Raw genomic sequence first — 16438 nt, 5'->3', positions numbered from 1 at the left:
ATTGGTCATGGTCAGGGAGAAAGCTAATCAGAGGAAATTAGCTACAAGGATCTTTTCCTAAGGGAAAAAGGAGACTATAATATAGAACCAGTGAGATAAGAGGGTGGATCGTTGAATCTACTTTTGAACAACCACTAGTCTTAAATATTTTACATTGATGTGGATTTTTGTATATTGGTGCAATTTAAGATTTTTTTGTTACACTGTATATATGTTTCTATCTTGTTTAAGAGATTGTACCTATGCAACTCATTTAAAAACGAAATGTAAAGTATTAGTCCTTGAAAGTTATTTAGGAGAACAAAGAAATACAGGTTGTCAGTCATCTATAACAATTAAACTTATAGTCATGTCAGATATGTTTTCAAGGTCAATCAGAGACGTTTTAAAAAGATTGTCTTCAAATACTTTGGAGACCTACAGAATATAGCATTTTAATGTTTTAATAGCACAAAGCTTTCATGACAATGAGACATGTCTGATCTTGGAAGCACCAATTTACTTCATAAAAGAAAGATGGCCACTGAGAACCTCCACCAGGTGTTTGCTTTCTTTATGGCAAAAATTAGCTCTTTAGGCAAGAAACTGTTCTTGTCTCAACTGATGACAGTATGCTGTCCAAATTGGACAAGCAGGATACCAAAGAAAATAACTGCTGGACTTTTTTTTTTAAAACCAGGTACAACTTTCTGCTTTATAGAAAAGTCTGTAAGATATTCTAGACTGAAAGGCCAAAGATGGAAGCCACCAGAATTACAGAGGAACCTTGGGTGACTTTCCAGGAAGTCAGCTGTTTTGTCATTTTTTATAGATTTGGAAGTTGCTTGCTTTGCACTTCCTATGCACTCAACTAATATTTTATCCTCCTTGGTTCTATGATAGGAACTCCAGACTAGAGAGTTATAGTTTTATATTTTCCTTGTTACCAAATTCAGAAAAGAAACTTATATAAGAGATGTAATGTTTAGAAGGTTGAGAAACATAAAAGCTTAAGTTATTTATCTAAAAAAATGTTTTAAGGTCTAAAAACGATATTTCTAGGATGATAATACAAGTTATGAAAAATGGTTTAGATATAAATTTGGGGCTAAGATAGTAGATATAATGGAATATTTTCTATAAATTTTCAAAATGCAAATGGACTGGGTATTGTAAATGTAATTCTTACCCAATAATTGTTTTTTTATCACGTACAGTTTTACTTCACTAGAGTTAAAACTTTTTCTTTTTTTAATCTAGACAAAAAGGGGGAGATGTTGTGGAACAATCTTTTTGTACACTGTGAAGATGTGCCACTCTAATTGGTTTAATAAAAAGCTGAATGGCCAAAAACTGGGCAGGATTTCCAGGCACAGAGGATGCTGAGAAGAACAGGGCAGAGACTCCAGGGACACAAAGCAAGCAGGATGGGCACTAGGGAGACGAGGAAATAAAGGAGAAAGTAAATTAATATAAATGGGTTAATTTAAGTTAATAAGAGCCTGTTAGAAACAAGCCTAAGGTATTGGCTAGGCTTTCATAATTACTAATAATAAAATTAATAATTAGTAACAAGCCTCCATGTCATTATGTCATCACTGGGGAACTGATAGTCCTGTCAAAAACTCTGACTACAGTGTCCTTTTGGCATTCCTGGTTCTGCTTGGTCTCCTGAAGGTTGGGTCTCCTTCCACGTTTGCATACCGACTCTGAGTTTTCACTATTGGTGTTCAGTGCTCATCCACAGCCTTCCAGGTCAGAATCAAAGACTTCGAGATTTCCTGCAATACCTTCTCTTCACAAAGCCTGGCCTGCCTCCCTGTCCCTGTCTAGAATAGATTTGGATTTCTCTTTCTCAGCTGGATACAGAGAGGAAAACATCATGAGCCTTTCTAGAGACCTGGCTCTTCTTGACTCTGCTGAATTGCTTTCTAAAGGCTGCAATCCCTTGTCTGACTCTCTAGTACATTCACGATAAATATTGTTGAGTTTTTGAGTGCGCAGTTGGATAATGAATGAATGAATGAATGAATGAATGTGTGCATTATGGACCTGTTAAAACCTACACAAATCATATACCATGCTATGATCTAAACAGAGCATTAAGACAAGAATTATTGCCAGGCAGTTGTGGCACACGTCTTTAATCCCAGCACTCGGGAGGCAGAGGCAGGCAGATTTCTGTGAATTCGAGACCAGCCTGGTCTATAATAGCTAGTTCCAGGACAGGCTCCAAAGCTACAGAGAAATCCTGTCTCGAAAAACAAACAAACAAACAAACAAAAAAAAACCCAGGAATTATTACCTTCACTCATTATCCCCAAGGAAACAATCTCTCCAGGTGGTGAGCCATGATACCAGTACTTCAGGGTGGTGGCTATGCTGTGTGCAGCCAAAATGCCCCCAAATTCCTTTCCAGTGCTGCTCAAGTTCCGAAGCCTCATCACAAACTCTTTCGTTACCCACTCACTGCAAGAAAAGAGAGAATCAATTTCCCAACAGAGAGAGGGATGGAAAGGATATCCTCTGAGCTCTGAAACTCAGCAAAGAGCTCTATGTGCCATCTAGACAGTAATGTGACCCACAAACCCTTTCTTCTGGCGTCTCATTACCTATGAAAGAAATGCAATTGGGCAGAAAGGAACAATTAAATTTCAGTCTGAAGTGTAGTAGTAAATTATGGAACACTGAAAAGATACCATAGGCTAGAAAAAAATTTTCTTTTATTCTAAGTAATTAATTATATGTCGATGCTTTCTTGGGACCGATCAGACCCTTCATTTAAAATTAAATACGTTTATCAAACAGTGAATCATTCACAATGAGATTTGGGGTAACATGTTTTATGGTCTTGAAGGATAAACTCAGGAAAGAGCTGAGCTGGATGAGAGCAAGGTTTGCCCCATTAGGCAGTCAGAGAATGGTCCCAGATCCCTGCAACATTGACCCTGTGCAGGTAGCACATGCAGAGGACTGGGGTTTCAGGAGAGGGAGCCCAGCACACCTGGTTCCTTGGCATGGATACCATCCCTTGGTCTGAAGAGGGCAGGGCAATAAAGGATGGGGGAAAAGGAAAGGCCGCAATGGGGAGCTGGGGCAGCCATCAGAACGGTGCTGCAGGGAGCGCTGGCTGCCTTGCCTTTCTCATCAGTATGCAGGCGCTAAGATGAATTCATTAATTTCCCCATTTCTTCTATATGTGACAGGCCACGTTACCATTTCCGTTCTATCAGTAGAGACGCGGGGGCACGAATTTGATGTAACTTCCCTAAAGCCACACAACTAATAAATGATGTTTCCTGCTCCTGGGACACACGGCTTCTCAGCTCTGCCTCTCTTGGGACTTAATGGTAAACCTGACAGTGGCCTGCTCATCTTCACAACTCCTCTTTCTCCAAATGCTCAACTACTTTCTCCTTGATATACACCTGTCTTTATATTGACATCTGCTTTGCGTACACCTACTTTAGAGACAACTTTGACAGAATACATAAACTACTTTCTGGGTGACTTGAAATGTAAAAATTCATGATTTTAAACCAAATCAAATGGGGATGAGGGCCAATAAATTACTATTGTGTGGATTTTTCTGATTCTTTGGTAGAAAACAAAAAAAATGTGCATAAACAATACAAGTTATTTTATGCAAATTTTACAAGATGTTTCAATAGTGCTTTCAACTGTTATATATCATTAGAATATTATCTAAGTCTATATACACTATATTATTATCTAATGTTAGTATATTTCACTTAAAAATATACTGTACCTGTCAAAAATCAAGTTTAACACTGAGTGACAATATCCAGGAGGTCCCTTAATAGCACTGTCATAGTCATAAACTTTGGCTTTCCTCAGATCAATGTAGTTATTTCCACTGATATTACCCCAAATTATTACATCTTTGATGCCTATACAGAACAGAATCAGAAAGAATCATAATAAGGACCATTAATATAAAATTTACTTAAATGCAAAGCTTTGTATATATTTGCTTTAGGGTTGAGCCAATGAATCCAAGCTCTCTAGCCTGTGCTGAAGCTGGGGTTCACCTCCCTAATTATCAGGGCTTGGTTGTCACTAGTGCTGCCTTGGGAATCTTGGGCTAGATGGGTAATTCAAGCAATACCAAGAACCTGCCGTGAGAGAAATCGAGAAATCGCTAATGGAAATTGTATCCTTTGTGTTGCTCAACTTCTCTCTCTCTCTCTCTCTCTCTCTCTCTCTCTCTCTCTCTCTCCCACACCCCCCCCCCACAGGGATGTGTAACGCACAAGTGTGTATGGGTGAGCGTGCTCGTGTAAGCTAGAAGTTGCACTGGGAATCTCCTCAGCCACTCTTCACTGTATCTTTTAAGAAGGGACGCGGCTGGCCGGCCAGTGAGTCCTGGAGATGCGCCTGTCTCCATCCCGGTGTGCTAGGGTTACATGTAGTTATGCGTGTAGTCGCAGCTGATATTTTACTGACTGAGATGTTTCCCTGGCCCCAAGGGAAGCTTTTCAACTGTTTGGATTTTGAAAATGCCCTTTGGATTCTAGACTGAACTAGAAATGTACATAAATGACAACCCTCTGGAGGTTTCATCACTTGTAAAATAATGGTGATTATATTGTTCGTGGGAGGTACTTTTAGAAACAAGGTTTGGACCAGGCAGTGGTGGTGGCACACACCTTTAATGCTAGCATTCGGGAGGCAGAGGCAGGCAGATCTCTGTGAATTCAGGGCCAGCCTGGTCTACAGAGTAAGTTTCAGGACAGCAAAAGCTACACAGAGAAACCTTGTTTCAGAAAAACAAACAAACAAAAGAAAGAAAGAAAAAAAAACCAAGGTTTAAGAGAAAACAAACCAGCCAAAAGGATAGAGGGGATGAATGAGAAAATAATACCACATAGTTATTTTTGTTAGTTATATATCTATGGAGAAAAATAAAAGAATATGAGCTGGGGAAAATAAGAATTGGAATTTAATATTTGTGATTTTGCAACTGTTGATTTTGGAGAAGGGTTTACGCAATTTTTTAAATTTTGTTTATTCACTCACTTATTGTTTTAGGTAGGGTTTCTATTGTAATGAGATCATGAGCAAAGCTATTGTGATGGGAAGGGTTTATCTGGCTTACAGTTCAACACTGTAGTCTACCATTGAAGGAAGTCAGGGCGGGAATTTGGAGGCAGGGGCGGATGCAGAGGATACGGAGAAGTGCCATCTACTGGTTTGCTCCCTTTGGCTTTCTTTAGCACAGAGGACCACCACCCACAATGGGCTGGGCCCTCTCCCATCAATCACTAATTTAAAAATGCCCTACAGGCTTGCCTACAGCCCGATCTTATGGAGGCATTTTCTCAGTTGAGGTTCCTTTTTCTCAGATGACTCTAGCTTGTATCAAGTTAACATACAACTAACCAGCACATCTATGTACTTAAAATCTGTATCCGGGAGATTAAATTGTCTGTTCTTTTGTAGGAAGAAGAGTATTAGAATAAGCTTTAGGGTAAATGTTGAATCTGCATGCATGAAGACAGAAGTATTCTGAGCTTTCCTGCCAAGAGATGGCTGACAGCACCGTCCGGTCCTCGCTGGCATCCTGCACTGTACTGACTTAAACCACTGTCAGTTCACGTCCACTGTCTCCCCAGCTTCTGTTTCCAGCATGCCTGTAATTCCATCCTTAGGGGTGCTGTTAGCCTAGACATAAGGGACCAGCTCTAAGGATGCAGAGCTAAAATACACTAAATGTGATCCAGTCTTATTTTCATATGATTCTGATATCTATCAATTGAAAGATCAATAACTAAATTTAATTAGATATAATAAACCTGTAGGTTTAATCTCCTTTTAAGTTTTACCATGCATCGGGCAGCTCTCATGGGCACTTTTGAAATACCGACTGTGGTGGTTTGAATGTAAATGCCCTCATAGGCTCATATGTTTGACTACTTGGTCCCAGCTGGTGGAACTGTTTAGGAAGGATTAGGAGGTGTGGCCTTTTTGGAGGAGGTGTGTCCCTGGGGGTGGGCCTCAAGTTTATAGGTCAGATGCAAGCCCGCAGCGACTGCTCCAGCAGCATGCCTGCTGCCACGCTCTTTGCCACCATGATTATGGTCTGACCCCCTGAAACTGTAATCAAGCCCCCAATTAGATGCTTTCTTTTATAAGCTGCCTTGGTCAAGGTGTCTCGTGACAACAGAAAAGTGACTCTGATGCTGTCCCTTTGGATCTTCACATTAATTCCAGGAGGGAGTTGCTGTTTTTAGACATGATAACTCTGAGGACAGAAGTGGGAAAGGAGGAAAAGCTGTTTTTACAAAGCCTTGAGAATTTGTAAACAACACACACTACTTTCCCCATTATTATTGTGGGAAAAGCGGGATATTAGGTTAAATTATTACTTGACTAATAGATACCTTATTACAACAAATATTTGCTAATTTTATGATGATGGGCAAAGTCACAGAAGTGGATGGAGAGAAGTGTGCACAGGCCCTCTCCTCATCCACAGGCTCACATTCCAGGGTTGCCTCAGGATAAACACTTTCTCTTTTTATGGAGGATGCAGCAGGTTTGGTGCTTGCCTGGGCTCTTGGGCCTGCTAGGCAAGAGTTCTACAACTAACCTACAATTCTGTCCCTGCACTTGATTATATGAAAAATTCCCAAAACAAGCAGTGGGTAACTTTTAGGTCACTTTAGTTATTGTATGTTGTTATTATTAGCTTATTAGGTTACCACTCTTTACTGCTGTTAGTCTTTTATGGCCTCTAGTTCATGAACTAAACTGGATTACAATATACATGTACAGGAAAAAGCTAGGTAGGGGAGGATGGTGTCATCAAGTGGCATCCCCCAATGAGGTAGGACCACACTGGCTGCACCCATCACTCCTAAGACACTCCTTACATCTCTCTTCTACTTCTGTGTCACACACCCTAGGTGGTCCTGTAGGATGCAGCCTTCTTTCCCCACTATTTGAACCCATGTATCAAAACACAAACAGGACAGTAGGCGTTCACTCACTGGCTGAGGTTGTTTTCATCTTCCGGGCCACTGCTGCTTTTGCTTGGCCTTCCACCCCCAGAGCCACTGCAATGATGTTGTGCGCGATATTAGGGGCATATTGCATAAGTAAGGCTGTCTTAAGATTCACAAAGGTTTTCCCGCCCACGATGACCTTGACGGACTCGTGAGCATTTTTTTCCATCAGGTAACCGTAGAGGCGGCAGAGCGGCACCCGGCTTCTCAGGCAGCTCTCCAGGGTGTACACTTCCTCGTCTGTGCTGTCGTCCAGGATGACGATGACTTGGGCCCGGAGGAAGGCATCCTCCGTGTTCGTGCAGAGGGAGACGCTGCGGAGGACGGGCGATGCCAAGTCCTCGACTTCCACCACTAAGCTTTCCAGGTGGCTTTCCATCTGCTCCCGGTCAAACAGGGTCAGGCTGATCTCTCTGTGCGTCCCAAACACTTCTCCACTTATCAAGATGGGGATTATGTGGTAGCATGCAGTATTGCTCGCGCTGATTAAATGCAAAAGTTGGATGGAAAATGGTTAGGTCCTTTGCTCACTTACACGTTTTACTCTTAACAGATATTTCTGTGTGTGCTCATCCAGAGGATGAGTCACTGGTTTCCATGGAAACCCTCCCACCTGCACAGATGTGCCTAGAGATCCCAAGTGGAATGAGAACGTCTCACTCCCCACACATCCTGGCATCTGGGGATACCACAAAGTAAGAGCTGACTGGTGTATTGGATGTTTCAGATGAAAGAGCTTGCTCACGTGCAGAAAACAAAGCAAGACCAAATAACTAAGCCAGCAAAAGCTCCCTTCAGACTCTTCTGCTTCTCTGTGGAAAGACAAAGGTGCCTGCTTCAGTTAGCCACCGCCTTTTCCATCTTCATCTAGGAGTGATTGCCTTTAGTTTGGGGCAGACTATCTTTCCCATGGTTTCACAAAGCAAAGGCTTTCCTGAAACAGCGAGAATAAGCAGTGAATGTTCACTCTATCCGAAACTAACTGTGCCTGAGTCTTCTGTTTCAGTGAGGATCAACCGTGGGGAGTTGGAAACTGCATCTGAGAACATCTACTTCTCTTGGGGGACTTGGGGAGGACACTGAGGTGATATCCATTTCAGTTCTTTCTTTTGGAGAGGGTCATGGATATCTCTATGTACAATTTCTGAATCTTTTCAGTGTTTGTAGTTTTCCATAATTTTCCATATTTCCTTCAAGCAGGTGTATGTTAGGATACCACATATTGCAAGAAGGACAATGTGAGTTAGACAGAGGGGATGGAAACTCAGAGAGAAAGAATAACAAAGAGAGAGGGCAGAGATGGAAAAAGAGGAAGTGACAAGTGGGGACAATGAGAAGCACACCCTAGAAGGAGAAAAGGAAGACTTTGGGGATCAGGATTGCGTGAGTGCACGAGTAAGAACCATGGGAATCCAGCAGGTGGGGAAGAGGGAGGAGGAAATGATCAGAGGACACATGCCAGCAAAGCTGGTTTGGATCGTGTGAAGATTCGTACACACATGAATCCTAAATTACACGGGGATGGGTGCTGAAGGATAGAGAAACTCGTGTCCATGCACCAACCCAGACCTGTGAACACAATCATGCACACATGCGTCTCGAACATTCTTTGGTGTTCTTCCATTGTGCAACCAATCAATCAATCCCATCTCACTGTCCTTTCTAAAAAATGAAAACCCGGACTCCTAAATCCCGGAGCTTCACCTGGCAATCCAGACCTGCAGGGGGGTGATGAGATCTTTCAGGGTTTTTTTCTCCACCTCTTCTTCTATATGTGCCTCCAGGTTCTCTTTAGCAATGAGCATCATCAGGTCCGTTGTCATGCTGGAAGTGACACCATAGTAAAGCTAAATATCAGAAAAGAAAAGCTCAACCTCAGAGAACAGAACATGGTCAGACAAAGACTAGAACAGAAAACAGGCAAGGAGAAAAGGATGCAATGGCTTAGAAAGCAAGACATTTGAAACACAAAATAATGTCAAGAGAAGGATGTCTGAACAGATAAGCAATGCAGTTCCCACACCTGGGCGTGCTCCAGGAATTCATTGTATCCTCCCAAAAGCAAGCCCTTGCCTCCACGGTCCAGGAGCTCTCTCCAGATAATGGGGGAGGTGCTGTGGTCCCATCTATTCTTTTCACAAATGTCTTCTAGCCACTCCTGTGGAAAAATATTCCAATAAAAGTCATATATTAAATCTGCCTAAGAATTCAGTTCAGTATTGTTGGATTTAGACAACAAAGGATCAGCTTGCTTTTAATGCTACTATGTGTGCACAATACATTTAGATACCTTCAAATGGAAAGATATAAACATAGAAAATGGTGGTGAGCCTGGTTGCTCATGACTTTAATTGTATCACTGGGGAAGCAGAGGCAGGTGGATCCCTGTGCGTTCCAGTTCAGTCTGGTCCATATAGGAACTTCCAGGTCAGTCAGGGCTAATGGTAAGATCTGAGAAGCAGGGAGGACAGCATTCTTATCGGTAAGGTACAACTGAGCGGTCCTAAAGCCCCACCACTGAAGGCCATCTCACAAACAAACTCTGTTTCTAGCTAGTTCTGAAGATGTCCATGCTCTCAGTTCACCCCAAAGCAAGAAGACAGAGATTTCCAACATGGCCTCTCTAAGCACTGTACCACTTGGCTGGTGACATGCTGGGCTGGGGGAAGAATGTGATCTACCCCCAAGAGACTGTTCGTTCTTTCAGGCCCTGGAAGAATATGTAGGACCAAATACTCAGAGTCCTGAATCCGGAACGGAACCTAAAGGTGGGCAGGAAGATTTCTTCAGTGTGACTCACTCTTCTGCAGTTTGGGAGGGCACACCCCTGTGGAGAGCCCAGAATACAGTGGTAATGTGTTACTTGATTGGTAGTCAGAAGTTTGAGAGGGCACACCCCTTGGAGACCCAGAATATAGTGGTAGTATGTTACTTGAGTGGAAGTCAAAAGTCTGGAGAAAATGATGTCTCAAATAATGTAGAAATAGTAAACCTGCCAGGGAGGATGTGGAAGCAGAGGTCAAAGGTGTAGGGCATGGCTGGTGAGATGACTCTGTGGGTTACAGTGATTGCCACCAAGCCCGGCCAACAATTCCACTTCTGGGACCTGCATAGTCAAAGAATAGAACTGACTCACCAAATTTTCTCAGCAAAATATTCTCTCACCTTCCCTTACATCTTAGCACATGCAGGCCTTACCACAAAATAAATAAATACTTAAGTTAATTTCAAAAGGCTAGTGGGCACAGGATATAGGAATCAACCACATTTTGGGGGGGCAGACAATGCTCAATTCACCAGAGTCACAAGAAACACACTAAAATAAAAGGAACCTTGTGTGGCTGCCAACTGGGACGATAAGATATGGAGGCCCAGAGCATGGGGAGATGTTCTCTAGAGAGCATCAGCTTTGAGAGGAATACTGGCCAGAGCCACAGATGTGATGATGTGCACAGTCACAAGAAGTTAGGCAAGAGTTCAAGAGAAGGGCCTGTAGTCTTAAAACCCTAGGTAGTTCTTACCATGTCTAAAGGATCAGCGAGCCAGCGACAAAGACCAGTGCCAGCATTTGATGACGGCACCATCCTTTGAGGATGTCAAAACTGCCTCTGTGAGAAACAGAAGACTCTGGCTTCTCTTCACAATGTAAGGCGAACAATCTGTCTAGACTGAAATCAGCATACGTGCTGGGTAGGGAACGCCCTTTCCTGCTCTTCGGGCTTTCAGCAGAAACCCTGCCAGAGACTTTAGGAAATGCTTGACCTGCCAACGCTAGGTCCTGCACTTATCTGTGAACCATGGGGATCGCTTTATAATAGAAGGGGTACAGTGCTGAGCATCACCAAGCTTGAGAGAGGGGCAAGGCAGGCCAGCAAAGCTGTGGACCAGCTAGAAGACTGACACATGGCAAGAACGGCCCCACTCTTCCCAGTCACAAAATGTATTATACGTCAGTGTAGACTACTTAGAATTCAGGAACCAGGGGGCAGAATTAAGAGATACCTTGTTCACCGTCATTCCCAGGGGCCCTCTTAGAGAATTTATGCTTCCCCAATTTTCTTTACTCTAGTCTGTGTGAGTTGAAAGGTTTTAAAAGTCTGAAGAGGAGCTTTTCTGGCAGAGGACACAAGAAGAATCCCACCTTTAAGCTTTCGCTGACACTGGTCGCCGTAAGATGAGAGACCAGCAGGCAAAGAAAGAAGTTGTTGCTATGGAAGGGGTAACTGGGCCTGCTAATCGGGAGACTGTACAACAGCTACCACCCAGAGTAAAGCATGTTTAACATCCAGGTTATAAGTTGAGCGTCTTTGGCAATGCTATACTCACTTTTGACCATACAAGGGGCAAAGTGTAATGGCTGCGTCTTTCAAAGGGACTGGGGCTCACATCCCCTAAGTATACAGAAGTAGGCCATCACACCTAACAAGTGGCCTAGAGCGGTAGAGGGAGATCTCTAATGGAGGGCAGGGAAGAGAGATGACCGCCAGTTTGGCTCTGAAACCATGTGCAACGGGGAATACAGTTCCTTAACAAGCCTTCCCTTAATAAAGTCTTCCCAGGGAAAGATCTTGATCTTCTTCCCGGTAGAGCTGTTACCAGATGCTGTGAATTTCCTTAATGGAGCACATGGGTTCAGAGGCATTGCAGGTGGGCTGTAGCAGATAGTCAGGCACAGTCCAGGCTCCTTCCCGCCTATAACCAAGGCATCTGTGGCCTCAGTCACTAGAGATATCAGAGGCCAATGTTAAGGACTGACCTCAGCTAAAGAAATTCCCCTTGACGAAGAGTAAGCTCCCTTCCTTGGTGCAGTGCCCATCAGGTGACTGGTTGATGCGCGCTACCTGTCTTTAGCATGGGGTGCCTCTGAAGGGATCCCCAGCACGCTCTGGAGGACCTGCTGACGCCTCTGCTGTAGCTGTGTCGTAGCCCCCCCCTTCACCTAATGCTGCTGCCTTCCATCTTCATTTCTTCCTAGGATGTCCTAAGAGCGACTTCCAGTAAGTCTTCCTCTTCAAATTCACCACCTTAAAAGTCTGTTTAGTGGGCGACGCAGCCACAGATACGGATATCTCAAATAGGTCCTCATACCAGTATGACTCCGTGTGAAGGAGAAAGAAAAGGCTAAGAGTAGTGCATGTTAAACATGAACTACCTGTTTTCTTGGCAGGGGCGGGTGCACTCAGCACATTTACCCCACTTATTGGAGTCTCCTTTGTGCTATTAGGTGTGAGAAAAGAACATGTTTTGAGGCTGATAAGTAGGAACTCCTTTTTACTAGTATCCAAATGCCATTAATCCATCATCATCAGAATACAGTCATCATCGGAAGCCCAAACGATGCCCTAGCAAGTATTTAGTCAAAGTAGAACCCTTTCTCACATAAACACATTTAATAATTGTAAAGGTTCTTACCTCCCACACATCAGGATGCTGTGTGATTTTAAAAATCCGAAAATCAGGAAGATTCTTTTGCAAATAGTCTGCCAGGAGTTCTGCCTTGGCGTAGTACGGGCAGTTTGCTTTCCCTGGAAGAGTTCAAGCGAGCTAAGCTTTCTGTTGACACACACAAGTTGCCTGCCATGCTGCCATCAGGACTTGACAGACACTTAGAGAACGCACCATGGCCATAATATAGTATAACAAAATTACAAAATAACCTTCTATAACACAAACCTCAAGTTTTCGTTATATTAATAAAAATAAGAAATATTTCATAGATAAGAATCTTACCTAACAAAATGTTGTAAAAAAGGGACTGTTTTAAATGTATCCCCTCCTCCAGTACTCTGCTATACCACATAGGAAACTGTAGCTTACTATTCAAGCGTGGCATCCTAATGCTGACAGTGAACTACTACTCATGAGATGCCACCCCGGGGTCCAGGAAGGCGGCTCAGCTGATAAAGGAACTTGCCTCCCAGCCTGACGACATGCGTTTGACGTCCAGGACACACGTGGTAGAAGGACAGAAGCAACTCTTGTAAGTTCTCCCTTCACCTCTGGAAGCTGCCCTCCCTTGACCACACACATAAAACAGATAAAACCAACCCCAGAAGGTAAAAGGAGTGGAAATACAGCCCCTATAGATGTGGCACACGGTCCAGAACTGTGGGGAAGCTGAGGGGGAAGGACGCATCTGGAGCTAACTTCTATTTCCTGGCTGACCTTATCTGAGAGAATCATGGGTGAGCTGCTCAGACAAGCACATTAGGAAGGACAGGCAGAGCACATGGGCGCATAACAGTGGGAGGGCGTCTGATCAACCTGGGGTGCAGGCGCCAAGGGACAGCTGCAGGCGCACACTTTGCAGTGAGGGCCACATAGGAAGTTAAACCTCCCCAAGAGAGCAGGTGGATGTGAGTTTAGGAAGACAGGCTAAGTGCAGCAGCTCCCATGGAACATCCTTCCTTAACCTCATGAACCCCTCAACATCAATCCTTCTCAACACCTCTGTATGTATAAACCTCTCTGTCTAGTTCAAATCCACTGTTAATTACTTCAAACCCACTTCATGGCTCACGTTTAATTATCCTGTCCATTTCCTGGGAAGTTAGCTTGTCAAAGCCCTGCACTCTGCATGACCTCAATTACCTGCCTTTTCTGAATCTGGATTCCTTCTGCCCAGAAATCACTGGGAAGATAACGGATCTAAAGAATGGAGAAGCTTCCAAAGGAAAGGGGTCTTGTACTCTGACTCCCGCTTTTGTCTTCTGAAAAGCCTTGCTCAACAAACTATCCCCACCCCATTAGACACTTTTTTATGTTTCTAGTGTCTCCTTTCAAGAATATTTAAAATGCATTCAACTTAAACTTCACTCTCTCCTTCCAATAAGTCCGTGTCTCCTCTTCCCAGGCATTGCTTTCTATGTGCCCCTTTCTATTAAAACTTCTTTTAAAAATCCTCTGTCCTTGGCGCTTATATTTTCATTCATTTATTATTCCACTATAACCTAGCATCTCTCACAATTTCCAGGAAGGAAATTGTATTAAGTATACATTACATATTTTTGCATAATTATACTTCATATTATATACAAGATGCTAGGTAATTATTATATTAAGTTTATTAAATACAAGTTAAATACAAAAAAATTAAGAACCCCGAGGTCCTTAATACAATAAGCAGTTTTTGATTCTTTCTTCTTGGCACTGGTAGTATTTATCAGTCTTGCCTGTTTCCACTTCCCGTGGCGTAATTCCTGGAGTGCATGGTGGTGCACTCCGCAGGTTTTCCTTCTACATCTCTGGCTAGTCTTTTCTATACTTTGCAAGCTCCTGTTTCCTCATCAGTCCATTGGATGGTACCGTTCTGCAAGGCACACATTTTCATACTTTCTCTGTATGTTTTGCCGGTCAAGTTCCCTGTTTTCAAGTAGCAATCCATTCCTACCTCAAGCACAGTGCCTTATGTAGACTCCTGCACTTTCCCACGGTCCACATCTCTTTCCCAATGTGTCACGGGCGCTTGGATTCCCTTCCTAAACGACCGAGGTGACAAGCGCCATCTCGTTCCAGTCCTTACTGGGTTTGTTTAAACAGTTCTCAGCCCTCCACTCCTCCAACGCCCCCTCCCCCCAACACTTTTGGGATTTGCGTGACCTTGACCATGTTCTGGATGTTTTAATCAAAGTAATTAATGCAATTTAAGATAACTAAAAAGACATCATTGAAAAATAATTGTCTTGGTGTGTCTGAAATAATTACTAAGCTCTGCCGGGAATGAGTTTTTCAGTGATACTCTGACCCTCACCTAACTTTGATGTAAATTACAGATGTAAAAGGTAGGTTTTGCCTTTAAAAATGCTGTACCCCTGAGCCTGGGCACCAGGAGACTTTTCAGAGTCACGAGCTCACTCTTATTATAGCCATTAATAAAAGAACTAAAAACTTTTACTGGTTTAATCAGTGCAGTTGACAATAATTATCTCTTGTGGGTCATTTCAATTCTAAGTCCTAAATCTCCTGGAGTAGTCATGGCAACCCATCTCCTTATGTAAGAATATTAAGGGTAGTTGGGTGCAGTGGTGTATACTTTAATTCCAGCACTCTGGAGGAAGACCTAGAATTTGAGTCCAGCCTCAAATCAGCCAGGGCTACATAGCGAGACTCTGTCTCAAAAGAGAGAAAGTACTACGAGTACCTATTCTTCTGATAGAAGTTTTTCAGATAACCCCAATCTACCTAGCTGTCCATTGTTTAGGAGTCTAGCTTTTCCTTTATTTCCTGTGTCATTTAGTGAACTAGACATCTTCTTCTACACATTTTGTCTCTCAGATTGCTCCCTGGTCCGTTTGTTTTTCTCCATTCATATTGACCACAATGCTAAACCCGTTGCTTCCTACACTTGCTCAAATCTCCTAACTGTCCTTTTGCTGCATCCATAACACTCAGGTAAGATGAAAATTCCATTGCCTTATATCTTTAAGGAAAATTTTCCACATACTTTGGTCAAAGTCTAAACTATGGGACGTGCCTCAGGAGGATCTGCGTTGTCTCCCTCTGTCTTCGGCTCAGGGCACTCTTCCCTGCACTTACTCGACTCATTTCAATTGCATGATTATCAAATCCTCTCAGTTACCACCAAATTTGACTATGATTTCCAGCCAGACCTAGGGACTGGGACCGTGGCTTCGTGGTTCTCTGGCATCTGCACCATCAAGTGCTCTCAGATATTGTGGAATATTCCTTTACATTGTGTGAAGATATGTCACTGGGGTTGGTTTGATAAAAAGCTAAATGGTCAATAGTTAGGCAGGAGGTTTAGCAGGGCGTTCTAGACAGAGAGAGCTCTGGGAAGAAGAATGGCAGAGTCTCAAGCCAGTGGCAACAGAAGCAAGATGGGCAAAATGGAGATGTGGTAACAAGTGCATGAAGAAATTAGGTTAAAATATGGGTTAAGGGCCTGGAGAGACGGCTCAGTGGTTAAGAGAATTGCCTGCTCTTCCCAAGGTCCTGAGTTCAATTCCTGGCAACCACATGGTGGCTCACAACCATCTGTAATGAGGTCTGGTGCCCTCTTCTGGCCTGCAGACATACACACAGACAGACTATTGTATACATAATAAATAAATAAATATTTTAAAAAATGGGTTAATTTAAGTTACATGAGCTAGTTAGAAACAAGCCTAAATTAAGGCCAAACTTTCATAATAAACCTCCATGTTGTTTTTTTTGGGGGGAGCAGGTGGGACAGAGAAAGACTCAGAAGAGTAAGGGGTTCAAAGTTACTACCTGAGTGTATTGGGTTTCCATACACAACCATACATTGTCTTCGTAAGCTCCGCAGACTCCAGTACTGCTCCAGGTGTTAGCCACACAGAAATTATTCTGTTTCTTCCTGCATTGTCTCTGCTTGGTAGCTAGTTGTTCAGTCATCTGCTTAACCACCTCTCCCCCTGGAAGCCCTGACTAGGGAGGTCCCCTGCCCCCTC

General features: G+C 43.1%; 1 protein-coding gene across 3 annotated transcripts in view; it reads right to left on the bottom strand.

Annotated features, from left to right (window-relative positions):
• Mdh1b (malate dehydrogenase 1B) overlaps window positions 1-16438 on the bottom strand; it is a 37927-nt gene that overhangs the window by 19647 nt on the left and 1842 nt on the right. For 2 of the 3 annotated variants that reach the window (XM_050154338.1, XM_050154339.1), the window contains exons 2-7: window positions 12420-12532; window positions 9031-9165; window positions 8712-8854; window positions 6993-7489; window positions 3749-3890; window positions 2285-2448 (exon numbers count right to left, since the gene is read on the bottom strand). In XM_050154338.1, the coding sequence (XP_050010295.1) occupies window positions 2285-2448; window positions 3749-3890; window positions 6993-7489; window positions 8712-8854; window positions 9031-9165; window positions 12420-12532 (1194 nt within the window). Of the gene's footprint in view, window positions 1-2284; window positions 2449-3748; window positions 3891-6992; window positions 7490-8711; window positions 8855-9030; window positions 9166-12419; window positions 12533-16438 lie in introns of those variants that run through there. The other variant, XM_050154340.1, reaches the window with a different exon arrangement.

The sequence above is a fragment of the Alexandromys fortis genome, unplaced genomic scaffold (assembly GCF_014885135.2).
Source record: "Alexandromys fortis isolate MF-2015 unplaced genomic scaffold, M_Fortis_MF-2015_v1.1 scaffold_40, whole genome shotgun sequence".
In the NCBI taxonomy this organism is placed as follows: Eukaryota; Metazoa; Chordata; class Mammalia; order Rodentia; family Cricetidae; genus Alexandromys; species Alexandromys fortis.
The sequence above is the reverse complement of the archived record's forward strand: the minus strand, read 5'-3'. Positions and strand labels throughout refer to the sequence as shown.